The sequence below is a fragment of the Gracilinanus agilis genome, chromosome 3 (assembly GCF_016433145.1).
Source record: "Gracilinanus agilis isolate LMUSP501 chromosome 3, AgileGrace, whole genome shotgun sequence".
In the NCBI taxonomy this organism is placed as follows: Eukaryota; Metazoa; Chordata; class Mammalia; order Didelphimorphia; family Didelphidae; genus Gracilinanus; species Gracilinanus agilis.
In genome coordinates this window covers 154,475,453-154,502,641 of record NC_058132.1, presented here as the reverse complement: position 1 = coordinate 154,502,641, position 27,189 = coordinate 154,475,453, and the positions used below count along the sequence as shown (strand labels likewise).

The 27,189-nt window shown below is 36.7% G+C and overlaps 1 protein-coding gene across 2 annotated transcripts in view; it reads left to right on the top strand.

Moving 5' to 3' along the window:
• Positions 1–27,189, top strand: part of LOC123240626 (neurotrimin-like) — a 1,333,520-nt gene that overhangs the window by 1,111,454 nt on the left and 194,877 nt on the right. For both annotated transcript variants that reach the window (XM_044668324.1, XM_044668323.1), the window contains exon 4: positions 9,616–9,741. In XM_044668324.1, coding sequence (XP_044524259.1) covers positions 9,616–9,741 — 126 coding nt within the window. The remainder of the gene's footprint in view (positions 1–9,615; positions 9,742–27,189) is intronic.

Genomic DNA, 27,189 nt, shown 5'->3' with positions numbered 1-27,189 from the left:
ACCCTTGTACTTCGGTGTATTGCCTCATAGGTGGAAGAGTGGTAAGGGTGGGCAATGGGGGTCAAGTGACTTGCCCAGGGTCACATAGCTGGGAAGTGGCTGAGGCCAGGTTTGAACCTAGGACCTCCTGTCTCTAGGACTCTCACTCCACTGAGCTACCCAGCTGCCCAGCTCTTTTCTTTCTTAATCCTAAATTATACTTTCTAACATTCCATTATATTACTCTATGCTCATTTTAATTTTGAAAGATTTCTTGAACTCTTCATAGTATTTCTTTACTTTCTCAAGCTCTATAACAGATGTTGGAGCATAAGCTACAATTGGTTTCATATTGGTCTTTTTTATGTGCATTACAACAGGAAATGGCCAAATGTCCTATGACATTTGTATACATAATAAAATTATGTTTGTATGATATGTATAGTTAGCTTTTATTATTATTTTATTATTAATAATTTACTATTATGCCATATAGTATTATTTATATCATACATATATTTACCTATTTTGTTATATATGTTTATATATACACATATGTTTGTGCACACACAGAACTTTAACATTTATGATAGACAGTCTAACAACTATAATAATTAATCTTTCCTCTTTTTTGCCACTTTGAACCATCACTGCTGAAGTGGAAAGAAATCTCATGGTACTGAGAGGTCTTTTTGTAGTCTTTGTTTCATGAATTTTCATGCTCAAATAATTAACAAAGTAATATCCTATGAATTACTTTGGCTGATTCTTGGGAAGTAGATGCAGTCAGTTGCTAAAACTAACCATGTCTGTTTTCTGAGGAATTCCCCAACAAAAATTGTACTCTACCACAGCTGTTCTTCAACTATCCAGTTATCACTAGAGCCACTAATGCTTTGTCCAAAATGGAGTTGGTATGTATAGTAAGCTTCTCTCTTTAGAGAAGGGCAAAGGAATGATTTTTAATAATCAACTCTACAAACGAAATTTACTCATGACACACTTTTAAGTTTAATTTTCATTATTAACATTTTCTTCATTACCTTCTTCAGCCTAGAACATCAATAAAACAGTAAATCAAGTTTCTGAATTTTACCAATTGCTGATTCCTAAGGTATAAAGAGTCACTGAAATTTTAACAACCTGATTTAACTGGACAGTGGAGCTGGCTCCAGCATACTCCTTAGAAGAGTCATTATTGGGGGCAGCTGGGTAGCTTAGTGGATTGAGAGTCGGGCCTAGAGATGGGAGGTCCTAGGTTCAAATCTGGCCTCAGACAATTCCCAGCTGTGTGACCCTGGGCAAGTCACTTAAACCCATTGCCCACCCTTACCACTCTTCCACCAAGGAGCCAATACACAGAAGTTAAGGGTTTAAAAATAAAATAAAATACATATAGGGCAGCTGGGTAGCTCAGTGGAGTGAGAGTCAGGCCTAGAGACAGGAGGTCCTAGGTTCAAACCCAGCCTCAGCCACTTCCCAGCTGTGTGACCCTGGGCAAGTCACTTGACCCCCATTGCCCACCCTTACCACTCTTCCACCTATGAGACAATACACCGAAAGTACAAGGGTTTAAAAAAAATACATATATATTTTAAAAAAAGAAGGGGCATTATTCTGTCAGCAAGCTCTTTTAACCTTTTTCTACCATACACTGTGCAGGGATAGAATTGGAATTTTGAGAAACTCTGGTTCTTCATACTTTAGGAAGCCCTTTACTGGAAGTAGAGTGCTGTAGTTAATTTTGGAGCCCTTCTCTCAGAATCCAATGAGACTTCAACTCTGATTTATAACCCAGTTGCTATTGTTAGGGCTGAGAAGTGGAGCCAAGATGGTGGCCTAATAGAAGTGAAAGCCTAAACTACTTTGGCAATCCTTCCAAACCAGTCTTTAAAAATCTCCTCATAAGTACAGGACTCAAAAACGAACAGCAAGATGGAGTGAGGGGCCTCTCCCCATGAACACAACTTGAAAGGTAGCCAGAGAGAATTGTCAAAGGATAAGGGGGAACCAAAAGCAAAAACTGCATGTAGAGGATTACTTGCCATCCTCCCTCCCCCAACTTACTGTGTTAAATTCTGTGCTTAGACACATATAGGCTAACTTTAGGATCCCAGGATATGGGCTACACAAGCAAAAGAGCACCTCAGACCCTCCCTTTGAAGTCCCAGGTCCTGGCACTAGCAACGGTGAGGTCTGACAGCCTATCAAGCTGGGACCTTTAAAGTCTGCTCAGCTGTGGTGAAGACTTAGCCCCACAGCAAAATAGTTCACAGTGCCTAATCCTGAAAGTCAGCAGAGGAAACAAAATCAGCAAGCAGCATTCAGAATTTTTAGTCCACAGGCAATAAAATAAAATAAAATAAAATAAAAAATACAGGGAAAGTGAGCAATCAGCAAAAGAAACATTTAACACTCAAAAATTTCTATGGGGGCAAAGAGCAAAGCACAGAATCAACAGGGGATGGTAAGATCTAAGCAACTACTTAAAAAACAAACTGAGAATTGGTCTCAAGCTCTGGAAGAACTTAAAAAGGAATTCAAAAATCAAATAAGACAGGTCAAAGAAAAATGGGGAAAAGAAATTAAAGTAATACAAAGAGAAAATAGCTTAAAAAGCAAAAATAATCAACTGGAAAGAGAGGTTTAAAAATCTAATTAAGAAAAGAGTGCCATAAAAAGTAGAATGGACCAAATGGAAAAGGAGGATTAAAAGGTCATGGAAGGGGCAGCTGGGTAGCTCAGTGGAGTGAGAGTCAGGCCTAGAGACAGGAGGTCCTAGGTTCAAACCCGGCCTCAGCCACTTCCCAGCTGTGTGACCCTGAGCAAGTCGCTTGACCCCCATTGCCCACCCTTACCACTCTTCCACCTATGAGACAATACACCGAAAGTACAAGGGTTTAAGAAAAAAAAAAAAGGTCATGGAAGAAATTCAGTCTTTAAAAATTGGGATTGAACAAATAGAAGATAACAACTTCATGAGATGTCAAGAAACAATAAAAAAATCAAAAGAATGAAAAAATAGAAGAAAATATGAAATATATCATTACAAAAACAATTGACCTGGAAAATAGATCCAGGAGAGACAGTTTAAGAATTATTGGACTACCTAAAAGTTATGAATAAAAAGATAAAAGTCTAGGCTTCATATTACAAGAAATTAGTCAAGAAAACTATTGTCAGGGTGCCCTGTTATTCTGTTTACAATCTACTGATGTGGGTAGGGAATGTATTGTGGTTAGGATGGCTCTTCCCAGAAGGAGTGACCTCCAGCTCTTTTAGCCAGTTATTTCAGTCAAAGTCTATAAATTGCTTTGCCTCAGCTAGGCATGACAAAAGATAACTGATGTACAAGCTAAAATACCACATCTGTTCTTTTCATTCCATTATCTCTACCTCTGTTACCTCTTTATTAGTTCAACTCTTATTTATCATTATCATCATAGTTCAAATATATGTGGTGCTTTGAAAAGCACTTTACAAATGTTATAGCATGGAGTCATCACCACAACCTTGGGAGGTAGGTAGGTACCATTTTTATACCCAATTTACAAATGAGGAAACTGAGGTGGACAGAGGTTGAAGTTAAGTGATTAATTCAGTGGTATACAGCAAGTAAGTATCTAAGACCAGATTTGAATTTAGGTATTCTTGATAGGCACCATACAACCTAGGAGACTAACTTATCATTAAAAGCCTAATTCAGTTCTTAGTTCTTAGAATATTTATCCCCCAAGCTGAAGTAAGTACCCCAAGGGCTTTATTTCCTCAAATGGAAAAGGAGATGAAAGTCAATGGAACTTTGATGAGGATACAGCTTTCAATCCCAATCTTATCATAGATGGGGATTTGCAAGTAGGAAAGTGGACTGGAACAGAAATTGTGTGAAGATGAGGGGTGCTTAATCACTCTGTCATGATGAGATGGAGACAGGAAGTTTGTATTTGATCCTAGAGGCAATAGTTATATGCTGAATCTTCATGATGAGAGGAGTAACATGGTCAGACATGGGCTTTAGAGCTATCTCTTATACTTTTAGTTGGTGCTAATATTATTAACTTTTATTAATTTGGTATCTTTTGTCTGCAGAGATACATTAGAAACTCTTTGGTAATAATGATCATCTATTTATCATATTATTTTGTGTCCCTCATCAAATCTACCCCAGTGCTTTGTATGTAGCAGAGGCTAACTACTTAATGGAAGAATGCACGAATGTTAGCTTGGCACTTTGAGCTACTCTTGCTCTATGCCTGGGTAAGCAGCTACATATTGTAATGGATATAGCTCTGAGTCAGAAAGACTTGAATTCAAATCATAATTGTTAACTTTGTGACCCTAGAAAAGTCATTTAACCTTTGTCTACCTTAGTTTCCCTATCTGAAAAAGGGAATCATAAAAACATCTACCTCATAGTTTCTTTGTTTTTTTTTTAAACCCTTACCTTCCATCTTAAAATCAATACTGCATTTTTATTCTGAAGGAAGAAGAGCTAGAGTTTGACAGTGGGGATTTAAGTACATTTCTCAGGGTGACACAGATAGGATGTGTCTGAGGCCAGATTTCAACCCAGGACTCCTGTCTCTCTCTCTCCTGACTCTCAATTCTCTAAACCATTTACCTTATCATTTTTTGAGTATCGAATGAGACGACATATCTAAAGAACATTAAAGTACAATCTAAAAGTTAGGTATATTTATTATTATATATAGCAATGTGTCCAGAAAGAATAGAACTGTATGCATGGAAACTACGGAAAAGGAACCTGAAAGAAAAGTAAATTTAATTTAGTCAGAAAAATCAGTGGAATGGTAAAGAATGTGACCCATTGTGCAAGTTCCATTATGACCTTGAATTAATCAGTAATAACAAAAGCTTGCACTTAGAACCTGTTTTATAGTTTACAAAGTGCTTTTTTGCATAGCACTCCTATAAAGTAGGTAGTACAAGTGTTATTATCTTGGATGTCCAAAAAGGAAGACTGACACTTAGAGAAGGTTCAGTAATTGCTCCTGATTTTATGGATAATACTTGACCAAGCCAATTTCAGGCCTCCAACTGGTTGTTTTTGTTTAGTCAGTTCTGTTTTGTGTGACTCATCATGAACCCATTTGGGGTTTTCTTGGCAAAGGTATTAGAGTGGTTTGACATTTCTTTTTCTAACTCACTTTAAAGATGAAAAAACTGAGGCAAATGAAGTTAAGTGACTTACCTGGGATCACACAACTAGTACCTGAAGCCAGAGAAATCCTCTGGTATTTATGTCCATTGCTTTATCCATTGTACCATCCAACTGGCTCTCTTAATGATAGTTGGACCCTTTTCCCACTATTCTGACTTTTTGTTATATGAAATGAGAGTAAAATATTATGAATAATGACGCTGGATTTGGAATAAGAAGAAATGTTTCCAAATCTGTACCGTGCAACCCATGTGACCTTGGACAAATCACTTTGAAATGCTCCTCTGTATCTTCACCTGTAAAATAAAAGTGCTGGAATAAATAATCTTGAAGGACCACTTTAGCTTCAAAATCCCATTTAAAACCCCAAAGTTCAGAGTGATTAGGGTGAAAATAGACAGAGGTAAGCATGGACTCATGGGATCACAAAACTATAACTAGAAGAGAACACCATTTAGTCCAAGCCCTTCTTTCTTTAATATTTAAATTTTTAAACTTTTTTTTAACATTTATTTTTTCTCTGTTAAACTCCCCTTCTCCCAATTGAACAAAATAAAAGCAAACCCTTTACAACAAGAAAGCATAGCTAATGAAACAAACCTCTACTTTATCCAGGTCCAAAAATGAGTTTCTCATTCTCAATTTTAAGTCAAACAACTTCCCTTCAGGATTTAGATAACACAGTGGATAGAGCATTGGACTTTGCCATCAAATCTGCCATCAGACGTACAGAAGCAGTGTGACTGGGGAAATCACTTAATAATGTGTGCCTCATTTTCTTAATCTGTAAAATGGGCTGGAGAAGGAAATGGCAAACCACTCCATTATCTTGGCCCAAAAGACCACAAATGGGATCATGAAGAGTTGGACATGACTGACTGAACAAAAATACCTTTCCTGCAGGAGCATGTTTTATCTTTCTTCATGTTGAGTTGTGTGACATAAAACTAATAAATGTTTGAGGCAGAATTAAAACTCAGGTTTTCTGGGCACCAAGTCTAGCACTTTGTCAACTGTGCCACCTAACAGTGTCCTTCCCTCCCAAACCACTTTATATATAGTTTCTGCTTACTTATCTGTGTGAAAGGCAAAGAAGGGTAGAAAGTAGAATGCTGGCCAGGAAGACCAGAATTCAAACGTTGTCTCTGTATGTCCCTAACAAATGTATTAAATTCTCAGTGCTTTTGGCAACTTCAATATTAAGGAAATCACAGGTTTAATCTGAACCTATTATCTGATTACATATTCTTTCTCCCAAATAGGAAAGTTTCTTGAGATAAGGGATTTTTTTTTATCATAGTATCCTAACACAGTATATGGCATATAGTAGACATTTAATAATACTTGCTGAAGTGAATGAATGAATGACATAGAGGCCCCTCCAAAATGAGTTTCTATAGAGTCAATTAGCTTTGAAAGGACACCAAGAGAAATGCAGGCCTGGCCCAATGCATTGGGATTCTTTCCAGCTACAAGCAAGGGGACAATTCTAGATGATTCTTGGGAACTCAGAATGTGACCATCTTATTTATTCACTCACTGGTCTGACAGTTCTGGCCCAAACCACCTTTTCTTTCACTTGGGAATTGTCCATTGCTCTCTAGTGTGTGATTAGAAGATTAGCTATCATTACTGTTTTATCCCAGTAAAAAGCTGGGAAAATGAACTCTCAGCAGGCCTTTCCCAAGCGTGAGTAATTCATTACCCACCTTGATTTCCACTTAAAATGTACTTTAACTACACTTCCAACTACAAACTCTAAATCACCCTGTATTCACAAAGTCCATCATTTTTTATTTTATTGCATGGCGTTGGCGTGACATAATCCCTTCCAGAGCATCTCAAAGTGCTTTACGGATCAATAAATTACTTACCTGTACATTGGAGGGAATGTTTGCAAGGCCAGCACAGACATTTTGTAGTCAGTCTGGCCTCCAAAAAAGTAAGCAAGGCTTTTATAACGGCAGCCCATGTAAGATGGGCTGGAGGCAGAGATGTAGAGAGGGTAGATTGGAGCCTGGCCCCAGAACAATTCTAGGGGTAAAAATGTACTGAAAGCATAATCTTTAATAGGATCATATTTTAAAATTCAAATCCTCTTGCCCCTCTCACTTAGGAATTTGGGGTTCTTCATAATATCAGCAATGAATAATGGATATAGAAGTACATTTTCAAATCAAATGGTAAATCATTAATCAAATGTCACGGTGACCTCTAAGGTTTAATCTCCATTTTAATATGACAGGTTTATAAATTAGAATGGTACATTTTAGGAGCCATGAAAAGGTCTGAATGCCTACATTGCCTCCCCTCAACTAGACCAATCTGACTATGGATTTTCTTTTCCCTTCACCTTTCCCTCAACCTCTCACACACATATACACAAGTATACTTACATATGTACACCACACCCACCTGCACATACTTTACACTATCTTTTCTAAGGTAAAATGATCTACTTTTAAATTAGGAGAGAGAGAGAGAGAGAGAGACAGAGAGAGAGAGAGAGAGAGAGAGAGAGAGAGAGAGAGAGAGAGAGAGAGAGAGAGAGAGAGAGAGAGAGGCAAACTGAATTAACAAGAGAGCAACTGTGCCATATCCTTTTCAAGGTAATGTCCCATATACGATTAAAAAAAACCAACAAAACAAAAACCTGAACTAATAGGCAGGGATTATTCTTGGAAAAGAACAAACCACCGTGAACTGTTAAAATATATGTTTACAATATAGAGTAAAAAAATAAATCCGTACCACTTAAGAGAGTAGTTGTGGTTCATCAGTGCAACTGGCCACCCATCACTAATCTTTTCAATGGGTTCAGCTCTACTGAATTGAAAATTCAGGATCACATCCTAGGATCACTTACTGGAGAAACTGGAAAGAACCCTTTGAAGTAGCCAACCCTTAATCAAAGGGAAAGTCACTAAAAGGGCCATCAATCCAATTATTAGGAGACAGTTATATGATTGTGGATAATATACTGAATTGGAGTCAAATAACCTGGGTTCAAATCTTGGCTCAGGCACTTGCTACTTGTGGGACCTTTTAGCAAATCACTTACGCTTTGTTTTCTTTGGTTTTCTCATCCATAAGATATGTGGTTTGGATTAAATGAACTTCATAGTTCCTTCTAATTTAAAATTTAAGGTTTTGTGAAATGTAATAATTCCTATTATAGGAAGCAACTGTAGTATAGAAGAAAAGGCTCTGGATTTGGACCCAATGAATATGAATTTCAATCTTATCTTTGCCACTTATTATTATTGGTTCTGTGATTTGGAATAAATTATTTAAATTCCTTGAACTTCTCTTTTCTCATCTGTAAAGTGGACATAATAATACTAGTTGTATCCACTTTATAGATGTGAATTGGGTGCCATAAGGATCAAATGGGATATTGTTCGAAAAAGTGCTTTGTAAATGTTAACATACTTTACTAATATAAAGTATTAATTATTTACTAACATAAGGAATTTATATTATAATTGTACTTACTAATATTATTATAAGTGGAGAAACTAAGTAAGAATAGAGGTTTTGCTTATACCATAGACAAATAATGTCAGTATTCTAATAAATCAGACAGTAATTAAACAAAATGTAATAAACAAAAATTTATTAAAAAACCTATTTTTGCTTTTTTTATAGGGTATGATGGGTGAAAAGAATAGATCCCAAGTGTCCTATGAAAATTTGTGGAGTAGGAGAATACTTTCACCTAGGAGAAAGTCTTAGGGAGGTATCAGGAAAGTCAGCTGATCAATAAATATTATTAAGCGTCTCTGTTATTCAGTCCTTTCAGTCATTTTTGACTCTTTGTGATTCCATTGGGTTCAAAGATATCATGTTGGCTTGCCATTTCCTTCTTCAATTCATTTTACAGATGAGAAACGGAGGCAAGCAAGGTTAACTGCCTTACCCAGGACCACACAGCTAGCTTTTGTCTGAAGCAAACTTGAACTGAGGAAAATAAGTCTTCCTGTTTTCAAGTCCTATACTTTCTGACTTCAAGTATTATCTAATGCACTACCTAGGTGCTCTCTAACAAATTTACAAATTACAAAATTTTTGTAAAGTAACATGCTTTAAAAAAACAACAACGGGGAAATGAAGAAAAAAAAAATCAAGCTCCCACAAAATGAGCTTATGTTCTATTCGACTTATGATCTAGTCTAAGTCCTTAAGGAATGCAGGAAGAGGCATTCTTATATAAATGGTTACATGAGAACTGATGGATTCCTATTCAAACTCTCTGATTTAGAATTTAGAGAAAAAACATTAGAAACCAAACATATCATATGATTTTTCTTTAGATTTATGGTTATTTATTATCTTTTTCACTGACAATTCTCTTATATAAGCTAAGTCTACAAAATATTCTGGAAATTATCATGCAAACAAATACTATATTACCAAAATTTTTATTTTTCTTTTCACTTGTTTTGTTTTCACAGTATCTCCAAAAATCATAGAGATTTCTTCAGATATTTCCATCAATGAAGGCAGCAATATCAGCCTCACCTGCATAGCAACAGGTAGACCAGAACCTACAGTTACTTGGAGACACATCTCTCCCACTGGTAAGAAAATCAGAGATTGCCTATTGAATAGGTCTGGGGAGGAGTAGGAGTTAGCGGTGGGAGTTATTGGTGTGTCAAGTAATAAGAATGAATAATAGGAGGATGAGCTGTACAGAAAGTACAGAGATGGCACTCCTTGGTAAAATGGCCAGAGTTAATGCAAATTTGGCAAAGTGGTCAAAGATTTCTGAAATTATGAGATTAAGTTTAAAATTATCTATAATGCTATGTTGTTAGAAGCCTCAGAAATAATAATTTAAGTAATTTCTCTAGTCCCCTGGTGGATTTATTTTAAAAGCATGCCAACAGAGTATCTCATATATGAGTTTATTGCATACCAAGATTTTTTGACTATATGTTGATGCTCACTGGTAATGGTGATATGGTAAATATGTACAGTTGGATATATACTATTGGGTAAGAAAGGCAAATACGTATAATTAATGGTGGGTTCAAAGTGCCCATATTTCTAAAAAGAAAAAATATCTAGGAATGACTAATTATTTATAAGATTTTGTGACAAATAAGATGGCTCTCTGGTCTCCATGAAAATACAGTACTATTTTCCTCTGCCTTCTTATTCTTCAAAAATTTAGAGAAATTTGACTAAATATAATTAATTGGTCAAATGTTTAGGTTTTATGTAGGCATAGTATAAGTGATTATGTACGTGGGATTCTATGGATAAAGGGTAAAGCAAATTCCACCCCCTCAAAAAAAATCACTTAGGTTTTCACTGACCAAGTTTTATGTACCAGAAGATATGGCAATGTTTTGGTTAAAGATACTTAAAATTATTTCATTACTTATTCTTCATTATTATGAAGTAAAATATATCAAAAGTAACCTCATGTTTGCTGAATTATGCAAGTTTTAGGCTTTGAGGGAATAAATGAGTGTAGGTGGTTTCCTTCTAAGCCAAGTTTGGATGAAAAGAGCTATTCTTGGTTGGAATGAGCTTGTCTTTCACAGAAGCTTCCAAGAATGAGTTAAATAGCTCCCCGAGGTGAGGGAGTTGGTGATCCCATCTGTGTAGAGTTTTGAGGATGAAAGATTGTGAGATCTTGCAGCCACATAATGTCTGTGGGCACTGAGAGACAAGCAGAAGGAGAGGAAAGACTCTTTAAGGGAGCCCAGATGTCCATTGTAGGCAGAAGGGATATCCCAACTAGACCATCAACCATAATGAAGCACCAAAAGAGAACTCATTCCCTGTTGTCTGTGAATGCAAGCTGTTGGGGACATCTTCTCTCTTCCTTTTTTCACTCTCCCTCCATCTGCTGAGCTGGAGATTTTTTCCTTCCTATAGGTTGCTATTCTCTTGACATGAATTTTTTCACCTCAATGGCATTTTTTAAAACCTTGATGCATTTAGATAGATTTGAATCTCCATTGTTCTGTTGTCCAAGTGTGTCAAGAAGGGTAGATCTGAAAAGGGTGCTATTTCATAGAATACATAATCTTAGTTTAGTGGCAAAGTAAATCACCTGGGGGCATATTCTGTGAGCTATTTGTCCTGTAGGTTTCATAGCTAAACTCCAAAAGGGAAAAATTGAGATAGAGTCTGGGGATTTCTTTTTTGTCTCTTCCTCAGATGGCCTCATACTGTCTTTAATTCTATTGGTTTTAATCACCAGGTGTGGCTCATTGGGAGGAAAACAAGTTAAGTGTTTCCCCTCAGCTTCTTCCAATTTTTAGAAAATGAGAAACAGAGTCATTGAGACTAAAGGAAGAAGTCTTAAGGGACAAAACTTTTAGAAAATGGATTGTCTGTGAAAGACACTTATGAGCTACATAGGAAAAATAAAAGATAGTAATCTTTTTCCCTCAGACATGGTGCAAGTCTCTGAAATGCAAGGAAACTCCTCAGACCATTGACTATATTCCCTGTTGCTTCAAGGGGACAGAAACTGAGAAAGACATGTGTGCAAGGCTTTAATTTTTTTAAATACATTTATTGAATAATGTTTTTCTATATCTAAGAGTAATTTCAAGGAGGGGTGGGAAAATCTTAATATGGTTCAAACTGAACCTTTATAACAGAGGAAAACAAGCATCTCACTTTATATGACAAGACTGTACTCTTTCCCTCCTTCAGCCTCTCAGCTATGAGGAAGATATGCTTTATTATCTGTTCTTTCTGAACATTAATTATTCAGTTGTTTAGAATTCATCTTCCCTTTAGTGATCTTGTACTTTACATTGTTGTATAAATGGTTCATATTATTATTTTGGTTTTAGATTATTTCACCTTTCATCTGTTCACACAAATCTTTTCATGTTTCTTTAAACTCATATTTGTAACTTTTATTACACAGTTATAATCCATTGTAATCATACAGCAATTTTTATTGATTCATCTCTTTTATTTATTTTATTCCCAGTTTTTTGTCATACAAAGAATGCTATTATGAACATTTTGGTATATCAGCCTTTTGTTTTTGTCTTTGATATTCTTATGTATTTATCCCAGCAATGGGATCACTGGGTCAGAGAATATAGGAAGGTTAGTCTCTTTATTTGCATTTTCCAATTTGATATAGAGAATGATTGTACCAGTTTCCAAACACACCAAAATTTTATTGTGATGTACTTTTTTTGAAAATTCTATTAATATTTAGTTTCCAGTTTCAGGTTATCTTTGCAAACTTATTGGGTGTGAGGCAAAATCTCAGTTTAGCTCAATTTCCTTTTAATTTGTGTTTTGAACTACATTTTCATTTAGCCATTTAAAATTTTTCAATTATTTTGAATTTGAAATATTTGTTCACATTCTTTGACAGCTTATTTAGTAAGGAATGGTTCCTACTGATATAAATATCTGTGGCATTTTCCTATGTATGTAGGATATCAAGCATTTATTGGTAACATTTGACAAAAATATTTGTCCCATTTTATAGTTCTTTTTGCTGTTTCTTTGTTGATTGAATTCATGCAAAAGATTCTTAATTTCACATATATAATTTGTCTATTTTTTCTTATGTGGACACTTTATTTGGTTAAGCATTTTCCCCTTAACTATAATTTCCAAAGTTAACTCATATTATCATCTTCTATTTAAAAAAATGGCATGGCCTTTTATGTACAGATTTAATATGCTTTAATTTTTTGTGTGTGTGTGATATGGTATGAGAACTTGGCCAAAACCTAATTTCTGTCAAATTGCTTTCCACTTTTCTTAGTGCTTCTTATTAAAAAGAGAAGCCTTTGAGAGAGTAGTGTATGTTCTTAGGTTGATCAAGCATGGGGCTGTCACTTGTGATGACTTCTGTTCCTCGCTTTTCTAGTCTATTCCTCCTGATCTACTTTTCATCTCTTTAACTACTACCCCAATATTTTTATGATATTCATTTTATGGTACAATGCCAATAATGCTAAGTCACTCTTGAGGCTTGGAAACAGCTTTGGCATTTTTAAGTCTTTAACTGTGATGCTACTTCAATGAAACAAGGGAATAAAAGAGGATATTTTTGTAGTTGTTACCTTGGTTTGAAGTGCATGTGGATTTGAACAAGTGAACAAACATGAACCAAATCATATGTTAGATTGAGGCTCCACTGAGGGATAGTATGCTACCTAAATCTTCTATAGGTATATGTCAAAAGGAAGGGTAATCCAAATTGACTGATTTATAAAGTCTATGGGGGAAGATCCATTCTTCTCTGCCTGGAACACCTAATGATATCTGACCAGCATGACTGGTATAATATTGATCATCCTCTGGTTGCATTTATGGTAGGGGTGCTCAGTCTAGTATGTCCTTTAACCTTTCTTATTTTCCTTTGTTTTCCTTTACTTTGACTCTCCTTTGGCCAGGGCTCTCTTTCTCTGTTAGTCTAATTCTTTTTCTGCTTACCACATTTTTCTTTTTGCCTTGCTTTCATGTTTTCTCTCTTTGTTCCATTTTTTTCTCATAGTCTCCCATATGGTTCAATTTGCTTTTTATGTCCCTCTTACCTCACACCTTTGTATTCTCTCTCTCTCTCTCTCTCTCTCTCTCTCTCTCTCTCTTTCCTGTTATCCCTTAAATTTAAATTTTCATGTTGCTTTGTTTTAGAGCCTTCTTTTCTCTCTTACTACCATCCAACAGATTTATTTCCCCAGGGGACCTTTACCTGAGCTTAGACCAGATGTTTCCATTTTACTGAGGTCTTAACTGCTATGGAAACAGACGATGTATCAAGGGGAGAGGAGGAGGATAATCACAATCTACCTGTGGATCTGAGTAATTTGGATGAACAGCTTTTTCCAGATCTCTGGTCCAGATTAGCTGTCCCAAATTCAAACTGATGAGCAATGACAGGCATCAACTAATCACCTCAGAACTCACCATGGTTTCTTATTTCCTGGTTAGTGATTATTTGGAGATAGGNCTCTCTCTCTCTCTCTCTCTCTCTCTCTCTCTCTCTCTCTCTCTCTCTCTCTCTCTCTCTCTCTCTCTCTCTCTTTCTCTTTCCTGTTATCCCTTAAATTTAAATTTTCATGTTGCTTTGTTTTAGAGCCTTCTTTTCTCTCTTACTACCATCCAACAGATTTATTTCCCCAGGGGACCTTTACCTGAGCTTAGACCAGATGTTTCCATTTTACTGAGGTCTTAACTGCTATGGAAACAGACGATGTATCAAGGGGAGAGGAGGAGGATAATCACAATCTACCTGTGGATCTGAGTAATTTGGATGAACAGCTTTTTCCAGATCTCTGGTCCAGATTAGCTGTCCCAAATTCAAACTGATGAGCAATGACAGGCATCAACTAATCACCTCAGAACTCACCATGGTTTCTTATTTCCTGGTTAGTGATTATTTGGAGATAGGAGACATGTCTTTGAATGGATGCCAAACCTGAACTTGAAACTGAATACTCATAGTAGGAAGGTGTTCATCTTTTATTAACTACTTCAAAAACATGGCTTATTTCACATGTACAGACACAGGTTTGAGGTTTCTTAAAGCAAAGGATAAGCTGCATCTTTTCATAGCTTACAAATACATTGATGTTATTTTGCCACTGCTCCTCTAATCAAATGCCAGTGAAATCTTGCCCTGTTTTATGTGGTCCCATCAAGGTCTTCCTGAAACATATACCCATTTGTTGCCTGAACCTGAAACAATTTTGGAGATAAGGATCTTGGGCAGCCTAGGTCATATACTGTTATCTTATCTCTCTACTAAACTCCATTTATTCTATGACAAAAAAAAGAGGCAGTTAGTGGCACAATGGATAGAGAGCTAAGTCTGGCGTCAAAAAGACCCAAGTTGAAATTCAACCTCAGATACTTGCTCTATGACCCTGGACAAGTTGCTTATATTTTTCCCCTCAGTTTCCTCAACTTTTAAATGGGAATGATAATAGCACCTATTGTGCAGGGTTATAGTGAAAACTAAATAAGACGATATTCACAAATAGCACTTGGCATAGTGCCTGGCACATAGTAGGCTCTATATAAATGCTTATTCCCTTCCCCCTTCCCAACATAAGAAACAACACAGTGGAACAGATCTCTGGTCCATTAGCCCTTCATTCTGTCTCTGTCAGAAGCACTAAGGGAATATTTGTTGTGACATCTTATGATTACCTTCTTAACACCAATTTCAAACCATGAATGTGTAAACACGTCATCAAAACTAAAATGTGCTATACAAAAACAAATGTTGTCTTAGTCCAGAAAACCTTTCTGGTTTAAGTCTCTAGCTTTCATTGTGACACTTTGTATTTTCTCTGGATGGGTCCCTTACACCTGCCCGGCACCCACTCACTTTTCTGAAATCTTTTATTCCATGAAATTTCTGAGCTAGAAACTTCCATGCTCTAAACAGCCTTAAGAATTTGTGCTTCCCTGACAATAGAATAAAAGGAGAAAAACCAGTCAGATGCTAGAGCCCCTGCTTTTAGTTATATGATCCCTATCCTTTATTGGGATTTCCAAGATGATCTATTATGTGAGATGGACCCAGATGTTCCCATCACTAGGAGGAATGATAAAAGACTGAAAACACCTGGGTGCCATGTCAGGAAGTGCCTCTCATAGGACTATTGAAGTAGTGATTTTGCCTAAAAATTATAGGTTAAAGATCCTCTCACCTCAGGCCTAGACTCCTTTCATTTGTTGAGTATATTATTGAGTATATTTTCTCCTGAGATCTAGTTATATCTTTGTCTTTTTGGTGTACTATGATGCAAATGTATCCTTTACCCATTTTTCTACAGTCCCTTTTTTGTGCCCCTGGGTATTTCAAATTAAGCCATAAGATTTTTCTCTTCAATTAAAATGTGCCAAATAGAGGCTTCTTGCTTTTCTTTTCACTAGCTGATTTATTCTTTTTTTCCTATGAAAAATTGGAAGTCTCTAAAACATCTGGAAAAACTATGACAATTATCATTGCTGATGTTCTTATAATCCAAACATTTTATCCATTATCATTCAATATGCATCTCTCTGCAATGAAGCTGAACTTTTTTTAAAGAATTTATATGTTCATCCAACTTGATGACCTTTAGGGGAATATGTGTTGCATAAATTTCTCATCTTTATCAGTGAAGTCATCTTTCTTTCATTTGTAATTAATTTATCACCTCCCCAATTTAATGGTAATGTCTTCACCTCACACACTAGAATTTCTTAAAGACTCATCTTTCCTTGTCTGCGTGGTTTCCCTTAAATGGTAAATGCTTTTCGCGGAAGTATTAAAATTCTAGAAAGGCATCATTATGAGAGCCCCCCAAAAACTTAGCTGGTGATGATTAGATATACATATACACATATTTATCACTGAATATATATCTATAATATACACATATAAGTCAAATGCATATTTATATATAGGCAGAGGTATTAAAATTCTACTCTCTTGTGTATAGTCTTTCTCTTGAAGTCAAATTTAAAGGGGTTCCTAAGAAAGATAGGTAGGATCCCACAGGCTAAAACTACACAAGTGTTAGAATCTCTTCATACTCAGGAGTGATGAGAAACACTCAAGAATGAAATTCTCAAGATACAGCAGAAAACAATTATAGTGGGAAAGAAAAATTGGAGATGCCTGAATGGACCAATATGGATGCACAGAGGATTTCATCCAACTTGGATTTTTAAAGAAAAATGCACAGAAGATGGAAGCAAGTTGGGTAACTGAAGATAAATTTATATTAGAGTATGCCATGACCCTATAAAATCACTTGCAGGAATATTAAAGCTTACCGTGAGCTGAGGCTAGTTAGAGCAACTAAAGGTAACAGAAAAAAAGCTATTTTTTACTATATTATGGGAAAAAGAGAGGATCAGTGGAAGGAATAAGACTTTTTTCTTGTCACTCTAAGCAAAGTGGAAGAATGAGGCAAAGAATACACAGGAAAGTAATGATTGAGAAAAACAAAATAGCTGCTAAATTCTTTTTCTTTGCTAATGAGAATGACCATTGCTCTGAAAATAACAAAATAAAAGTGGTTCTTGGGGTATTGATGTTCGAGATAAGTAAGAAAATAATAAAGAAGCCTCTAGCCTTTCTTGATTAATTCAAGTCCTATGGCCCAGATGAACTACATCTTTGCATACTGAAAGAACTAGCTGAGATGATTGCTCAAATGATATCAGTTATATTGAAAATATCACAGAAAACATAAGAGGAACCCCAGGATTGAACATGGGCAAATACTGTCCCAATTTCAAAGAAGAAAAAAGAATAGAATCTGAAATTTATAAGCAAGGGTTTGACTTGAATTTCTGAGAAAATGTTAAAATGTTCATTCATTGAAGTGATGGTTAGTACCTGGGAAGGGAAGTGGTAATTTAAAGAGCCATTATGGCTTCTTTCAGAATGGTTCATTCTAGAACCAGACCTTGAGATAGGAGGTCCTAGGTTCAAATCAGACCTGAGATATTTCCCAGGTTTGTGACCCTGGACAAGTCACTTAACCCCAATTGTCTAGCCCTTATTGCTCTTCTACATTGGAAATGATACTGATTCTAAGACAGAAGGTAAGAAAGGATTAAAAAAATAATCTGTCATGCCAAGCTAACTTTTGTTTCCTTTATAAAAAAATGAGGATACTATAACTGTAGATGAGGAGGGAATTTAGTAGCTATAAAATTTATGTAATTTTGGCATAATATTTGATGAAGTGAAGGTAGCTCAGTAGGAAAAATGCTATGCCTAGAGGCAGGAAGGCCTGAGTTCAAATTCAACCTCAGATATATATTAGATAGTTGACCTTGGTCAAGTCACTTAATCTCTGTTTGCTTTAGTTTATCCATCTGGAAAATAGGGATAATAATAGCATCTGTTGCATAGGGTTGTGGTAAGGATCAAATAATATTATATTTATAAAGTATCTGGCACAAAGTAGTTGCTTAATTTTTATTTTGTTCCTCATACTCTGCCTTTGGGAAAATTTAGACTAAACAATAATACAATTAGCTGCAGTCTAAACTAGTTGAATAACCAGAATAATGATAATAATGGTTTTATATCAACTTGAAAGAATTTTCTGGAGAAATACTCCCAGGGGTGTGTGCTGTTTAACATCTTTCTCTAACTCGTTATTGTTTAACATTTTTACATTGTCTGGAATAAAGGGTTTTTTTTAATATTTTTTATAAATATTTTTAAATATTTTTATTGACTTCCATCTTGGAGTCAATACTGTGTATTGGTTCCAAGGCAGAAGAGTGGTAAGGGTAGGCAATGGGGGTCAAGAGACTTGCTCAGGGTCACACAGCTGGGAAGTATCTGATGTCAGATTTGAACCTAAGACCTCCCATCTCTAGGCCTGACTCTCAATCCACTGAGCTACCCAGTTGCCCCCTGGAATAAAGGTTTTGATGCATGCACATAAAATTTACTGATGACGCAAAGCTGGGAGGAAATAGCTAGCCTGTTGAAAGGTGAAATTAGGATCCCCAAAGATGATGGCAATATGGAAAATTGGGCTAAACTTAAGATGAAACTTAATAGAGAGAAGTATGGACTGTTAGATGTCAGATTGAAAAAAAAATTCAACTTCCCAAATATAGAATGGAGGGAGGAAAAGGTTAAATAATTGCATGGGGAAGGGGAAGGGATAAAATAATCTTGTTGCTTTAAGTGATTAAGAACTCAGTCCTGCTCTCAAAATCTATGATTCTATTAATTTGGTAGTCTCAACATTGCTGGAACCATCATCTAGTATCCCAAAGTACTTACTAAATATCTCAACAATAAGTATATTTTGTTGTTCAGTCATTTCAGATGTATCTGGCTCCTCATCAACCCATTTGGGATTTTCTTGGCAAAGATACTGGAGCAGTTTGCTATTCCTTCTCTAACTGATTTTTTTAAAAAAACATTTATTAATATTTATTTTTTGAAAAATTAACATGGTTACATAATTCATGCTCTTTCTTTCCCCTTCACCCCCCGACTTCCCCCTTCCCCCCCATGGCTGATGTGTATTTCCACTGGTTTTGACATGTGTCAAAGATCAAGACCTATTTCCAAATTGTTGATAGTTGTATTTGTGTGGTGGTTTCAAGTCTACATCCCCAATCATGTCCGCCTCAACCCATGTGTTCAAGCAGTTGTTTTTCTTCTGTTTCCACTGCTGTAGTTCTTTCTAACTAATTTTACAGGTGAAGAAACAGGCAAACAGTTAAATGACTTAGCTAGGGTTACACAGCTAATGTCTGAGGCCAGATTGGTACTCAGGAAGTTGAGTCTTTCTGAATTTAAGCCTAGCACTCTCTCCATTGTGCCACCTCTCTGTCCTGGTTATATGTATAGACCTCCCCAAAATATTTAGAACAGTGAATTTCTTCAGTCTGGGAACTCATTTATTCTGTCCTAGAAAGAACTCTCAAATTTTTCCTTTCTCATTCTTAGCTGTCAGTAATGACCTTCCTCTTTAAACCTCATTTAGCACTTTCATTTTTACCTCCCTAGTTTATATTATACTACACATTATCTACATAGTTGTCCTATCCCATGGCACAATAGATTGACTACAAGTGTGCAGACAGATGTTATCTCAAAATCAGAATGTGTTTCTCCCAGTACTAACAGAGTGCTCTGCATATAGTTTGTTGAACTGAACTGAAATTCAGTTCTTAATCAAATCCTAGTAAGTTTCCTGCTGATATGACTTTTGGAGACTCTCCATGAATTCCCCCTTGCTCTCACTGAAATCTGAAAGCCCTTTCAGGAACTTCCATAATGGGAGAGTTGCAGCAGGCTCCTAATCCTCCTTGGAGGAGAGAATCTTTTTCAAGTTCTCCTTTTTGCAGGAACTAAAGTAGATTCACAAATAGCTTTAAAGACTGAACTTCTATGGAGTCCATCTATTCTTATACTATCCAACTTCAATCAGGCTCTTCTGTGTCTTTCTTCACTTCATCTTTTAGGACTCTCCATTCCCCTCAGCTATGCAGCCCACTATTCTCTGCTCATACCCTTCATAGTTTCACCAGTTCAAATTCATTGCCCTAATTATATAACCCTGAAAACTCCAGGTCTTTGATGATTCCTTCCATACCTAAAAGAGAGAATAAAGGCATTAATCCCATATACTCCTTGAATTAGACTGCTATGAGTAGGGGTGGGATCAGAGAAGGAATCCAAAGGAATACATATCCTAAGCACTTTAATTTCCCTTTTCTCAAAGAGTAAAAGTGATGTGAGAAGATAATCAGCATATGGGAGTGTCTAACTGCAATAGAAGCTCCCAGCCTCCAATTCTAAGGGGATTCCCAAAAGTACAGGAACCCCTAGAGAAATTTTAGTGTGCCCTGTGCTAGAAAGGACATATAGAAAATTTTGATGTCTCCAACTGGATGGCCCTATGCCATGAGAGACTCATAATATAATTTTCACTCAAGACAATTGGTTTCTCATTTGATCGTGAGGAGGTGTCTCCTAGTCAACTCTATGTCCAAAATCAATGGGTGATAAATTTCACGTGGTTTGGAACACTGAATTAATTTCATTCTAAAACAAGGAAACATATTTTCTTTACATTTTATTTTTTATTTTTCCTTGTGGGTTGAAGGAGACATTCTAGTATTAGCACCTGTTGAGTACTCATCAAGCAGTAATTTTGACAAATTTTTGGAAACGTTTGTTGAATCAACAAAGCTTTGTATTTAGGGATAATTATAATTTTCACCTATATGTGGAATTTTATAAAACTATGTAACATTGACTCTTTTAAGCTTTTTTTATATGACACTGGAGAATAAAGATCAATTGCATTGTGTAAAAAGATGGGGCACCAGTGATGTAAAATGTGACCTAATGGTTTGTGGGTACACACACTGGGTTGAAGGAGAGACAGGACCAGCCAGGATAGGGAGACCAAGAATCAAGAATGGCAGTTGGCCCCAACGGTCACCCTGCTCACCACTAGGTAAGGGTCTATGGAACCAGCAGGCAAGGTAAAGGTTTTTAACAGTTTAATTATTATTAACTAAATAAAGGTGAGATAGGGGATTCCGCACTTAAAAACCTAAAGGGCAAATCACAGGGGCAAGGGGAGGACTCGCCTACTCTAACTCTAATTGACCTAGGCCAGGCAGGGCTCAAAGGAACAGTACGGGAGTCACTGGGAAGGCTGTTTCAAACCTGGTTCCAGCACAGTTAAAGGGCTTGAGGGTGGCTTTGAGGGTTCTCATGGTAATCCAAAGATGATCACAGGATGTCAAAAGCCAGGTGGTCCAAGGTACCCAAGTAGAGAGAGTGTGCTTGAGATGCTGTCCACCAGATCCCAAACCCCTCCTCCATTTGGTGCAGCTCTGCAGGTCTTATCCACTTGCTGAAAGCCACCACCACTCAGGATCCCAGGGATTCTGGATGCAGGTTGTCCTTAACTCTGAAATCTCCCAGGGCTAGCAACAGTTTGTACCAACCACTAATGGAGTCTCTCTCAGAGCACAAGCCCTGCTTCCTGCTCCTTCATTCCATCTTTGAATGCGCCAGCCCTTCCTGCTAGGTCCAACACTATTACTAACTAATCTTCCTCACAACAATTCCTTGTAGCTCCTTAGAAATTCTAGAGGATTATTCTAGACCAGGGACATGGACAATGTGTTTAAAATTCATTCCTACCTATTTGTCAAAGAAAAAAAAAACATTTCAAATAAAAGGAGAGCATAATGGAAATCTGGAGCATATCCATGCTATATAAGATGGTGTCATCAATATGAAAGAGACCAGAAAACTACTTCTTGAAGACTGGAGGTCTGGAACATATATGGATACTTTGCAGCAGCCAGACATGTGCTTGAGAAAAGTCTTGTTTCTCTTGGCTTTGTAGCCAAAACCATTGGCATCTTCAAAATGTCTTGACTCAACACAAACCAGATCTTAGATACATTTGTCTGATTGAAGAAGTCTGATCTCTCAGTCAAATTTACTATGAAATTTTAATTAGTGAGGACTAATTCTATATAGGAATGGAGCTAAATTGCAAGCCTAAAAAGCATACCTCCCCACCCCCATTAAAGCAAACTCCTCAAAGTCTTAGAGAAATTATTTGTATATTTTGTTCTTGTTATATTTTTTCAAATAAAAATCCCTTTGTAAAAAATGTCCAACATAAAGTGGTTAAAATGGAATTGGGGTGCTAGTCATTGGGTTCCCTAAAATGTGAAGAAATTCATCCTGTGAGCCTCAAGCTGATGGGCAGAAAAGAGAGACATCCCAAACCTTTCAGTGTCTGAAAACCTTGTAGGGGCCTGGGATGGAAACACAGTTGGCCCTGAGACAGTGGAGCCAATCAACTGGAATGATTTCCCTCTTCCTATCTAACTTCTAGATTCCCTGGTTTCTTTCAAGTTCTTTCTCAAATTGTAATTTTTGCAGGAAGACATAGCACCCCTCCCCACTCCACTAGTACATTTCCTCTGAGACTGACTTCCCTTTTCACTATATATATCATGAATTTAGCCAGTTATTTCCATGTAGCTTCCCCCATTAGAATGTTGACTTCTTAAAAGCAAGGAATATTTTTGTACTTCTTTGCATCCTCAATGTTTAGTACAATGTCTGTCATATTGGAAAATCTTAATAAATTCTTATTCACTGACCAACACTCTTCCAAACTGTAATCCCCCATCCCGAAACATATGCCCAATTTTATTGCCCCTTTTGTCATATCTGAGGTGAAAGAAGATGATATCTCTTGCTTGAGTTCATCATAAAAATACTCTTAAGCAAAGGTAGAATTGAAAAGTTTTTTAAACTTTTCTTGCTAGATCTTTCTCTTGCTTGCTAGGTCATTCTCTCTATGGAATCGGTTGCCTTCTCCCATATCTTTTCTCTACTGCATTAATGCCAGGATGGAACCATCATCTTAATTTGCCAAATCATTCTTTCTACCTCAAGTCCTTAGAATTAAACAAACAGAGGAGTCAACATGAACAATCTATTGGACTTCCCTTATATCCCAGAGTATTAATCAAGACCCTTGGAAAAAAGGTCACTGAAAACAAAACCTCTCTGATCATAGGAGAAGCCTCCAACACTGTCCCTCCTCTCAACCTTCACCCTTCTCCTCAACACATCCTCAACTATTTTCCATTTGTCAGAACTGACAAGGACTCCCTCTTTAGCCAAACAGGACACTGAAGCACTAATTGGCACTGGAGCTATCACAGCTTGAGTTCAACCAGAGCTGGCAGGCACCATGACTCTGATGACAGCTTCGAGAAAAAGTGTCAGGAGCTGAGCTCTGGCATGCGATCAGCTGACTACAACACCCTGGCACTAATGAGCAGGCTGTCAGCACTGGCATCCGTGGCCCCATGTGGCATGGAGATCATTAGGATGGCAGACAAGAAAAACTTTCCCAGAAAAGAGAAACTGGGGATGGGAGGAGAAAAAGACAAAATGGAACTAAAGGTACAGTCTTACCCACACATGGATACCACTCAGTAGGCGTGAAGGGGGAACAAGATGGAGGGTGGGAAATAAAGAGGGAAGGGGAAGAAGGAATGAAGGAATGTAAGAAGGAAGGAAGGAAGGAAGGAAGGAAGGAAGGAAGGAAGGAAGGAAGGAAGGAAGGAAGGAAGGAAGGAAGGGAGAGCTTATAACAATTCTAGATGAATCTTCCTGAAAAATTTTAAGAATTTTCTAGTTTGAATGTCCAGTGAGAAGTGCAAATTGCTCAAGTTGCAAAACAATGGTTGGGTCAATAATTAATTGAACTCTCAAACTGTCAATAAGCTACTGTTACTGAAATTAGAAATTGGTTAACATCTGCAAAGTAGCAAATGTATAAGGGCAGACGTGGAATCTTGAAATCTATGATTTCTGTCACTCTCCTGAAGAGTATTCATATGTCAAAGATTTGCTAGTCAGTCATTTACCTACCATATGCTTGGACTTGAGAATCTTTTGCATGATTATAATAAAAACATTCTTCTAATACTACTCACAACAACATTGTGAAATGGTTCAATCATTATTATCCTCATTTCTGAGATAAAGAAAATGAGGTTCTTAGAAGTCCATGACTTTCTCAGAATCATACAGCTGGCAGACCAGGATTCAAAGTATGTTAGCTTCTAGAGGACCTAACCATCTACAACAGGGTTTGCAAAGCTAGGCTGCAGGGAAAGAAGCAAGCTTTTATTAAGCATCTACTATATGCTGGGAACTGTACTAATCCTTTTACAAAACTTATTTGATTCTCACAATAACTTGGTGAGGTAAATGCTATTGCTGTTGAGGAAACTGAGGCAGACACTGTATATTAAGTGATTTTGTCTGGGTTTACACAATCAGTAAGTATTTAAGGATGGATTTCAACTGAGATCTCCTGACTTTAGACTTTCTACTGGGTCTCTTGGGTAGATTTGAAGGGGTTCACAAATTCATTTCAGAAAAATGTATATCTTTATCTTCACCAACTTTTAACTGAAATTTAACGTTTTTAAAAACTATTTTAAAACATTTTCTGAGATAGGGTCCATAGGTTTCGTTAGATCTTTAAAGTAATTCATCATCATATACACACAGACCCACACAAATCATTTATCTAGAATAGTGATGGGTAAACTACCCCCCAGCAGGCCAAACTCGGCCCCCTGAAATGGTCTATCTGGCTGTGGGACATTATTCCTAATCTGATGAATACAACGAGTAGGATACAATACAATGAAACTTTGAAAGAGTCGCCTTAGAAACAGACTGAGGGCTGAGCATTTCCTTTCCTTTCCCTCTTTAAAAAGTTTGCCCATCACTGGTCTAGAAGATATCATTATTATTTTCTATTTTGAATCTGTGAGAACATCTCCCAAAATGGTTGTAAGTACCTAGCAGTGACCTGACTCTCACTTGTGGCTCTAAGAAGCTGTAGTAGATGCAACAGCCACACTTTTATAAAACCATCTTGGCAGGAGGACCAAACCAGTTTGAGGATAATTGACAGGCCTCAAACCCATCAGTGACTTAAGAGGATGTCTACCCAATCATCTGAAAGTTTCCCTTGGCAGAATGGGTAGATGAGAATAATTTATTCCAAAGACCACACAGGCGGTTAAAGCAGGTACTGTGGAGCACTTAGAACTTGGTCACACATTTAAGACACCAAGATCATCCATGGCATTCTAGGCCATCAACAGTCATCCTGACTTTTGTCTTACCAGATGACTCTGGAAGGGAGTGAGGTTGATGACTTTGTGCAACTCAGTCTCACTTAAATCCAATTCAGGTGCAAGTCAAGATACAGCCTTGTGGTGCCACTGGTCCTCTTTGAAATGAAGGATGAACAAGAAGTACCATTACTGACCATATATCTCCTTATTTTATACATTACTTGATAAAAAGTAATGAGGACCACTGAACAAACCTATCTCTACTATTATATCTTTTAAGAAGCTTTATGTGATTTTGACATGCACATGGGAGACAAGATGCTGGAAAAAATGTTTAAGGTAGTCTTTTGTTCCCTTTAAAATTCTATTTTTAAAAAAAATTGTCAACGAACAATAAGCAAAGTGAGATTTTATAATCTCTGTTCCTTGCAATCGATTATGTGAAAAGAAAGATGTGATCTGCTGAAGAATGTCACTAGTGACAGCCTTCCTATTCCTCTTTCAAACCTTCCTCAAGAATGACCTTGTTATATTTGCGGATTAATCTCATACAGCTTTTGTAGGCATGGGGAAGTAGGCAGAGAGATCAACAGTTAGTAATAATTTCTCGGTTGCCTTTTTAAAAAATGTAGCAATAAGGTTCATGTTTTCTTGTGTCTCTTTGCCCTTGTTCCTCCCTTTTTGAGATGAGATCTGTCAACATACTCAAAAGGGTGTTTCTTTAAGAATGGACCTCCTCTTTGTAAACTTGGTCTTGCCCAGGGACCTTTCTCATCTTTATTTTCTTTTAATAACATTTCTACTTCTTCATAAATCCCATTGGGCATCATAACATACTTATAGTCCAGTGGCATATACATTGTAGCATAGTATATAGTAGATATTTTAATATTAATGTTTAAAATTTGTTGAATTAAACTGAGCAGTCATTAGAGTTGGATTAGTCAGAATGTTTTATGTGCTCTCTTTTCTTACCAATTATATTGAGACAGAAATAGTCATTCACCAGTTTTCTTAAGAGAACTTCTAGGCCAGATACTGAAGCACTGAGCGCTGCTGTTTCCTGGGAAAATATCTCTATATAGTCTTTTTCCATTGAGCCTCTGACTTAGGTAATGGACTCCTTTCTCTTTAAATACATCCATTCATGCATGCCTATATAAATATATACATGCATGCATATATATGCATATATAAATATATGCATATATATAAATGAATGAATAGATGAAAACCTTAAAAATAAAACTCCTTTCTAAAGCTAGAGTATGCCCCTGAGCCCCCTTCCATTAAAGACTGGAGCTGAGGGATAGAGAATTAAAACTCTTTTATTTGAAGATATTGAATCTTTCTAAAATAAAGCCCTGGCTCCAATTCAGTCCTCAAAGTGGATGGGCTTTCAAACGTTCTTAATAAGTTCTTTTTCTTCCCAGTTTCCTAATTAACAGAGGTGCTCCATTAAAATTCCTCGTGCACGACAAGTAGCCATCCTAGGAAGGACAAGTAATTGCAATTGCAAAAGATATTACAGTGGTCATTGATGGTGGGAGAAAAAAATAATTGCATCATAATGGGAAGTGGCAGACCTGTCCAAAGTTGCACCGAAGCATACGTTATTAGGTCCGACCTACACAGAGAAAGCAATTTATTGTGATAAAGATAAACTCAAGCTACAACCCCAAGTATGGGGAAAAGCAATCGAGAAACTCATTAAGGGAATGGTTTAAATACAGAAATGCAGACAAGGTAGAGGAAAGAGGAGAGGAAAATATTTTTATATATTATTCTTGCTAACTCTCTAATTCTCCTAACTAAGGATTACAGTGAGATAGGAATGGTTAGGGCAATGTGTGCCAGTATCAATAGGGATTTTGAAGATTTAATATTTA